At 32.9% G+C, this 8,941-nt stretch overlaps 1 protein-coding gene across 1 annotated transcript; it reads left to right on the top strand.

The window, feature by feature from the left end:
- Positions 1 to 5,610: 5,610 nt before the first annotated feature.
- On the top strand, positions 5,611 to 8,147 carry LOC131064323 (myb-related protein 308). Its single transcript, XM_057998429.2, has 4 exons — positions 5,611 to 5,970; positions 6,123 to 6,252; positions 7,402 to 7,668; positions 7,759 to 8,147. Exons 1-4 carry the CDS (start codon positions 5,844 to 5,846, stop codon positions 8,042 to 8,044), a joined length of 810 nt encoding a protein of 269 aa, XP_057854412.1. The 5' UTR covers positions 5,611 to 5,843; the 3' UTR covers positions 8,045 to 8,147.
- Positions 8,148 to 8,941: the final 794 nt, after the last annotated feature.

Genomic DNA, 8,941 nt, shown 5'->3' on the forward strand with positions numbered 1-8,941 from the left:
CAACACAATACAAACGGACACTTAGATAAGGCATAAGAAATCTATCTAAAACATAAAATAAGCAATGCATTTCATGTTAGGTTTTTTAGTTGCATAAAGCGATTTATTCTAATTTGATTGTTGATATGTGTGCTCAAATTTCAGCAGCATAATATTGCATCCTTGGTCGTTCCTAAAATGGCTTGGATGAGGCTAGATTTATAGATGAATTTGCTTGGCTGGGTGGAGGGTTATAATCAAATAGAAAGATCAAAAGTCAAGATTTCTTGAGACATTTCAAGACAGGAGGAGAGGACAATTAAAAAATGATAGTTTGATGAAAGGGGAGGTTCCAATAACAATGGAGAATCGAGGGGCAATATTGAGCATAGGAATTAGTTGATGGTGGAGATTAGGAGAGTTACTTGAAGGTACTTCCAACTACCTTGGAAGGTTCCTCATAAAGGCGGGTTTTGTCACAACCTTACTTTTAGAGTATAAAGAGAATCAAAACTTTTCATTTATGAAAACAAGGATATTTCCATGCTTCCAAAGTACATGGAAGTATTTATAATAGGGCATTTAAGGTTGAGATATGCTTTAGAGGTACATGGAAGGGCAAGAAATATTTTGTGGGGATTTAAAGTGGTCAAATCCTCACTTAATCATTGATTTAGGCATGTGCACATGAATATAGAGAAATTAGGGGGTAATAATGGATTGAGAAAATTTGTGAAGAATAGGCAAAAAGGAGAATTAAATAAATAAAATTATTTAATTTATATAACATCCAGAGTATCATATCCATCATTAAATCAAAATATCTATCTACTCAACAACCATATAAACAATATTTACATTCGAATACATAGCATTCATCTCCCATATTTAATCTTATCATCTTATCTATAAAAAAAAGCTATATGATTTCACATATAAGCATACAAAGTTTGGCTTTAGAAAAAAATACAGCCCACCCAAAAAGAATTATCAAACTAATCATTCTATTTCTTATTTGGATTCGAAACCCAAACATCCACCTTCCTTCTCTACACATTTCTACTCCTCTCGCTCCTGAATATACTCCTTAATGAAATGAAACCCAATAGACTCTTCCTCACACCGTTCATCCTCATTCAAAGTTGTGCTAAATAGCATGAAAGGGTGAAGAGGAGCATTATATTCTACTCCCCTTGCACTAAAACCCTCGTATGACTTTGCCATTGAAATGAATGCTCCAACAGCTAAACACCATTTGCTCTTAACAATCAACTCCATTATCCACCAAGCATCTTCTTTCGATCCCATTTCTAGACACTGTGTGAACATCATAGATGAAATGTCTACATTTGAACAATATTTATACTTTCCTCTCATAAATTCTTCACCTAGCAATATCCTTACCATCTTGGAGAACATAGGATTATCAAAATTGAAAATATGCTTCATATGAAGCTCAAAAATTTCTTCCATGAGTGATATCTACCTTTTCCTCGATCTAAGACTAAAGTTTGCCTCCATCTCTGCAAATTTAGAATGAAAAGTGGAGGCGATAAGGTATCTACCACCACTATATTTAGACCTGGCACGCTTCAACCTCTTGAAAAACCAACTATCATAAATATCGCTAATGAAATGAGGCTGTGGCCATCAAGCAAACTTATTACATACTAGCTCCTTTCAAGCACCAAACTAGAAACAACAATTGGAAGACCAAGGGTCACAACTTAGAAATCCAGCTTAAACAACCAATGGAAGACCAAGAGTCACAACTTAGAATTCTATACAAAGGTGTCCCTCATGGGAGTTGAACATGGGTCTCCACATTGAAAACTCAATGCTTTAACCAACTAAGCTCAACCCCTTGGACTCTAATTTAAATTTAATTAATTTAATCTTTATTAATTCTCCAAACTCGAGAATACTCATTTATAATAGAATTTATACTAATTTGCGAATCTCCCTTCAAATGAAAATTCAAAATGGAGAGCTTGCTGGCCAAATTTACTACTAGGTAAGCTGCTACCATAGGTTAGACCTTAGGGGATGTGGAAAATAGTTTTTAGATGAAGGATTGACATAGAAAGAGTATTAATTAAATAATAGAGATATTAATGAATTGATATAAATAAGTTGGAAATATGAAGAAATTGGGATAAATTGATCAAATGCAAATGATTTGATTTTTGGTGTCCATATTTTTAGCTGTTTAAAATGACATTAAAATAATGCTATTTCAATACAAATAAAATATAGGTCATTAGTAGAAAAATTGAGTGAAACAGATGCTTAATGTAGATAAAATGGATGAAAAATGATTAGGATGATGATTCCACCTCAAGAGGTTAGGTGAGAAAAATGGGCTTGTACTCTTATAGAAAAAAAAAAGGTAGATAATTAGCAAGAAGACAAAAAAAATGGGGATGAACAAAAGAAAAGTGAGGAGAAATGGAGCTAGGATAAAGAAATAGGAACAAGAGAGTGATTAGGGGTGAATAAATAGGCCCATGGAGGGTAAATACTATTCATTTTAATCTTAATCAATTATTTTTTATGTAGATATCATAGAACTCTGATTTTGTCCATCTATTTTCCATGATTGTTGTATGCTCCATGACTGAAATTTCACGAGTTTTCAAGTGTGATTTGTGAAAAATGATATGTTATACGAAGTTGTGATTCCTCTTCTAACTGGTTTTAGTATTACTTTTCTATTGATTTTAGAATGGAGGTCTACGATTGATTGGTATTGGGAGTTTGCATAGAGAAAAATACTTTGGGAAGGATATGGAAAGTTTGAAGTAATTTTTAGTTTCTTAGATAATATAACGATGGGCATTGACAGATGATATTATTGAGAATTGAATCTTTAACCCAAGAGGGAATACATCTACCAGTTAAGTCATGAATGAATATTTGATATTGTTTTATTATTCTGCCAAACCTTAACTCAATTTAATTTTTCAAATCTTGATATATTACAAATGCATTAGATGCTATAGTAATGTGCTAGGCACTAGAAAATGATCAAAAAATCATTGTCTTTTAATTTTGAGCTGCAAAATGAAGTGGGATCCATTCATTTCAAGCTAGGCACCATATGGCAGTGTGAATCGTTGGATAGCAAGAACTACCCCAAAGATCTTTTTTTTTTCGCGAAGACTTCACAATAGTAGTTTTTGGGTTTGCTGATAAAGGAATTGGATATAATTTTAATTGATTAATTTGTTTTATTTTTTAATGTTACACATGGAGGTGAAGAAATATTTGAAAGTTGAAGTGAAAATATAAATATTTTGAAAAAATAAATAATTATGTTTGAAATGACACATAAATACAATATTTCGAAGAGATAAAAAGTTGAAAGAAAAGATGTTTAGCATTTCAATAGTATGAAGGTTTAATAAGGAAAACCCATTTGTTTTTTCAGATACAAGTAGTTTTCTGATAAATAAGGTATACTTTTGCTTGAATCTCATAACTTCAATTTTGATAACATTCAATTACATTATATTGCAAATAATTGTTCTCTCGAGACTATTGACACCACAACTAACTTTTGCAAATTTTACATTGATATTTCTATCTAAAAAAGACTAAGGGGTTGAATTGGAGAATGGAAGAGATGGATGTAGGACATCTATCATCTCAAGTTAGATTCTCATTTAGAGATGATTCATTGTATGAGAAACATCATTACATCGTCCATTCAAGAAGAAAGGGAGGCTTGGTTTTTCTTGTGTGTCCATATAATGTATTCACATTTGATAGAGGTTCTTTTGTACAATAAAGGACAACACTGGAGGAGAGATATTGACACACTTAGAGGAGATGTGGGCTCTCATAGGAGATTTGTTCTCTCATATGAAATAGTAGAGGAGGAATATTGACACACTCGGAATAGATACGAACTTTTAGAGGAATTTTGTTCTCTCATTCTATAAGGAGGTTAGAGACACTTAATGTTCTCTTATGCTGTGCGGAGTTTTGAAGGTTCTTTAATTAGGATATCTACTGATGGAGTCACTTTGGTTTTTCTTGGGTGAGTGAGATGGATTGGTAAAGGTGCTTCATCAAAATCTCTAAAAGCGTTGAACTATATATAAGACTGCAAATGTTGATAGACTAATATGATTTATTATAGCCTAAATACTAATTAGAGTATGCAATAAATAAATAATATTCTTTTCGTACCTTTCCAAAATATTTAAATGAACCTTAACCAATATTCTTTCTTTGTCTTTATTTGAATGCAAAAATGATGAAAGACAATCATGAAATTATTATTTTTATGGTTAAAACTTATTATATCATTTTTGGATATAATTGAAATAATTGTCCACAGTATTAAACTATAGTTATTTTAGAATTTTTTCTTTTTTGTAAAATCATAAAAAATCTCTTAAATTTTTAAATCTATAAAATTCATAAATGCTAGTAACAAAGCTTATAGATGCTATCAAATGACCAATAGACCTAAATATTTACAATCCTACCAAACCAAATGAAATATTCATCAAATAAATCTACTAAAATAACTATTAAATATACAATAATAAAATTATAAAAATTTATAATTATAAACTCTTTTACAATAGTTTTACACTGATAAAACTATAAGAACTTATACTTATGAACTATTTTATAATAGTTGTAAATGTTACTACTAATTGTATAGTTTTAATAGATGAAGACTTTAGTTCCAATAATACATCTATCAACTATTTTCTTATATATAAAACAGCAAAAAGGTCGGTGCCTAAGCATGTGGAGTATAAAGCATTTTTGTTTTATGCATGAACGGGAAGACAGGCCTTTTTTATTAGTTAGAAAAGCATGAATTCTTGGTACCTTATTATCACACAAGTACTCTTTAAAGGACAGGAAATTTAGCGAGGCAATGGGGTATTCTTGCTACCTTTACAGAGGAATTCACCTTGATCTTGTGTACTATGCAGCAAATGTATATATACCTACTTTGTTTTTTGTTTACTTTTACTCTAAGCTCTTGGGTATTTAGATTAGCTTGTCCCTTTGTAATAATGCATAAAGTATGGGTTTTGTCCCTGTCTGTGCTTTGGAAAATCTTTTCATGGATACTCATCCCTTTACCATATGACACTTGTTCCCACTTTATCTCTGGTTTGACTGGAGCTCTCTTTTGCCATTAATATAAAAATCCCATCAAGGTCATAAACTAAGGGTAAGCAAAGATTTAAGGTGGATTTGAAAGTTTGACTGACTAGTAAGGAGCAGCTATCTTGTCTAAAGATTCCAGTACTCTTCTATTGGCCATGCCAATAAGTTGGTGTGATGCCTCACCTACTTGTCATAAATTTCTGATTTTAGCTATTTGTTCCACACTTTCTAGATTTTATCTGCTAGTGCTTAGTTTTAATATATGGAATTACCATCTTAGTCAGAAATGTTAAGTGTCAGGTAAATGTTAATCTATCCTCTCATTATCTAGGCTTACCTAGGTTTTCGATTCATGAAAGCACCTTTCACGATGTGGGAATTCCGTAAACGTCACTCTCAGTCCTGAATGATTGTTTCATAAAGTCTGTATTAAAACTCTATTTTACTGCTAGATTACGTAGTTGAATAGATCTTCAGTGTTCTACTATTATTCTCTGCAACTACCATTCAAGAAGATGAATAGTGGCCCCAAATTGTCCCATAAATGGCAAGCCCAGAGAAGTATATACTCATATCCCAGAGGAAAAAAACTCCAATACATTAAAACTTGTGCTAAATTACTGAACTCAACTACAAGATTACGTTTTCTCCATATCTATTGCAGATTTATTGGTTTTCAGAGTGTTGGCAATCCAGATCCATAGAAAAATTTAGGGTTCTCAATCATGACTCCAACTCCCCCGGTTGAACTTCTTAATCGAGGCCCATGGACACCTGAGGAGGATATTCTGTTGAAAAAGTATATTGAAGCTAATGGCGTGGGACGTTGGAGTACTCTTCCCCACAAAGCTGGTATGACATATGATTGTGTATATACAAAAAGATTCTAACTTGGTCTCTATGCTTGTTCAAATGATTACTTGGATGTATACACAGCTTTACTTTAGTTGCTGTTTTAATTTTGTTACTCAACATTGAAGTGATAAAGAGATTACTTCGTACAGGTTTGATGCGGTGTGGAAAGAGTTGCAGATTGCGTTGGATGAATCATCTGCGCCCAAATGTTAAGCGCGGCCATATTTCCCCAGATGAAGAGGATCTCATCATAAGGCTTCATAATCTGCTGGGTAACCGGTAAAGTAACTGGATTCTAATCACAATTGAAAGTCTGTAGATTAATCTTTCTTGCCTTTGACAGCCATGGGAACCAGTGAAATGCTTTTGAGAAATTTGCGTGTCTTAATTTGTATCAATTGTTTGATTCGTTCTTATGATGTTAGGAAAAAGTAGTAAAATGTGTTGATATTTGTAATTTCTGGATTCGATTGTGTGAGAGTTTTTGTTTTTTCATCAATGATTTGGATCTTTCTAAGAGAAAGATGGATCACAGAGTATGATCAAAATGTTGATACAAAAACTTTCACACAATCGAATTCATAAATTGCAAATTATCAACATTATGGATTGGAGAAATCTGATGTTATTAAGTAAAATTTGTTTCAACATCTATCTTGGGCTCCACTAAAACATTGAACAAATTCTTTCCATAAGACATTATATATTTACATCAAAATGTTGTAGTTCAATTAGTTGAGCACAGTTGATGAAGATGATGATATGTGATAGAAAGCCATCCACCAATGTTCAAATCACAAAAATGTATTTGGGCCATGTTTGATACCTGGGTTACTTTGATAAATGGGATCCTCTATACGTGAATGCTTAGTATTGTAATGCTTTGGATGGTCATATAGCTGAAAGTTATCTCTTTCATACATTGTGACATTGGACGGTGGAAGACAACTACTTTCTGATTTAGATGTACATGCTTACTCAAATTATTGTAGTTCATCATATGAAGACACAGATGCCCACATCCATGTAATATAGTTTATTTTCATAAAAGAAAAAACTACACATAAAGATTGTTTCTACAATCAATTGAGCAGGTTTCCTATCATCACTATCTTATTTCTGATGATAGATCACTAAATCAGTAAATTGAGATCCAAAACATTGATTCAAAAACATACACAATTAATTTAAAGAACAATCTTTTCCTAATAATAGATTGCTAAATTGAAATCCAAAACATCAATTCAAAAACATACACAATTCATTCAGAAAACAATCTTTTCCTAATAATAGATCACTAAATTATGTCCAAAATATTGATTAAAAAAACGTACACAATCAATTCTAAGATTATTACAATGTTATGGGAATTCGAGAGTGCTTTAATTGATGAGCTTGGTTTAACGGGCGGCTATGTTATTGTTGCAGATGGTCATTGATCGCAGGGCGAGTGCCCGGAAGAACAGATAATGAGGTAAAGAACTACTGGAATACTCATTTGAGCAGAAAGTTGGCCAGCAAATCGTTTGCACGGAGTAAAACGGTGAGAAAAAGTGTTCAGGGGAAGCCAGGAAATGGTGGGGATCATCAGAAAAGTAAAGCCAAAGCTACCATCAATTCTCTTGACGATCACACGCACCAGTCGAGGTCTAAAAATCAGGCCACCGTCAACACCGATGCCACCGGCAATTACAGGTTTGCAAATTTCTTCCCCATTTCCCCGACAAATTTAGCTACTTTTCCTCTATAATACTATTCATTCATGGATTCCTCTGTAAAATGCAGTGTGCCAGAGATACCCTCGTCAGATAAGGAGAAGACATATCCAGATATTTTAGAGAATGGCTATAAATTTGGAGGAGCCGAAGCCGAATTGCATAGCACTATAGAAAATATAGCACAGCCGGTTATTGAGATCAATATGGAAGAAGACATTTTTCTACCCTTAACTAGGTTTGAGCAAAGTATTAGCACCCCAGAATCTTATTTAGATTCTTTTATGTCAGCCTGGACATGGTTTGACAATAGCTTTTCGGAGAATTTTGTGCCCGATATGAATCAGATTCATTAGTTGTTCAGATTCATGGATTTCTTAGGGTCAAATGTTTGTCCTAAGCTTTTTATCTTGTTCTAATAAAAAAATATTTCTCAAGAACAGATTATGATTGCTGCCACATGTAAGGTTTTTTTAATAAGTTTCATGGTTGTCGTGTTTTGATATATCTTTTGTGAATGTATCGACTATCGAGTAGATTCGAAGACTTTGTAAGTGGACATGATATCTGCTGATTAATAATATTTGTTCTGAGGTTTGTTTGTTTGTATTGAAGATTGCAGAGTCATATTTTCCTGTTGAAATGATAAGAGTTTGAGTGGATATCAACTCTGCAATTTCGTAGAAGTTAATTTTGACACGGCAGCAACCGACAGGGAAAATGAAGTGAGAGGTGTACCACACTCATTTTGGCTAACGTTACACGTGGTTTCATAATGACAACCTAGAATATGAACACCATGTAAAGTTAAGAGAATCAGGACATGAAACTAGGATTTATTTCCACTTCTTCACTGGCTCCTCTCTGTCGATCAGTACTCTGTTTAGCACATGTTTGAATGGTGTGTTGGAGTTAATGGATTGGTTGTTTATGGTATGAAGTTCTTTTCTGTTTATGAATAGTCTTATTTAGTATATGTTTAAATTAATGGTGGGTTTGAGTTAATGTATTGACTATTTATTGTACATGTGTTGGTTGTTTATGGTATGAGGGAGTCTTAGGAGTCACTAGCTCTTTTCTGTTTATGAAAAGTTTGTTTAGTACATGTTTAGATGAATGACATGTGTTAGAGTTAAAGTATTGGTTGTTTATGGTACATGTATTGGTTGTCTATGGTATGAGCCAGTCTTACTTTATGGTACGAGTCACTAGCTCTTCCCTCTCTATGAATAGTTTGTTTAGCACATGTTTAA

This window comes from Cryptomeria japonica, chromosome 3, assembly GCF_030272615.1.
Source record: "Cryptomeria japonica chromosome 3, Sugi_1.0, whole genome shotgun sequence".
NCBI classification, from domain to species: Eukaryota; Viridiplantae; Streptophyta; class Pinopsida; order Cupressales; family Cupressaceae; genus Cryptomeria; species Cryptomeria japonica.

What these genes read in the sequence shown, in the direction of transcription:
- LOC131064323 (XM_057998429.2), top strand. Translation starts at nt 5,844, where the DNA reads ATGACTCCAACTCCCCCGGTTGAACTTCTTAATCGAGGCCCATGGACA. An exon ending in CATAATCTGCTGGGTAACCG is followed by an intron (nt 6,253 to 7,401) that starts GTAAAGTAACTG and finishes TTATTGTTGCAG; the next exon opens with ATGGTCATTGATCGCAGGGC. An exon ending in GATGCCACCGGCAATTACAG is followed by an intron (nt 7,669 to 7,758) that starts GTTTGCAAATTT and finishes TGTAAAATGCAG; the next exon opens with TGTGCCAGAGATACCCTCGT.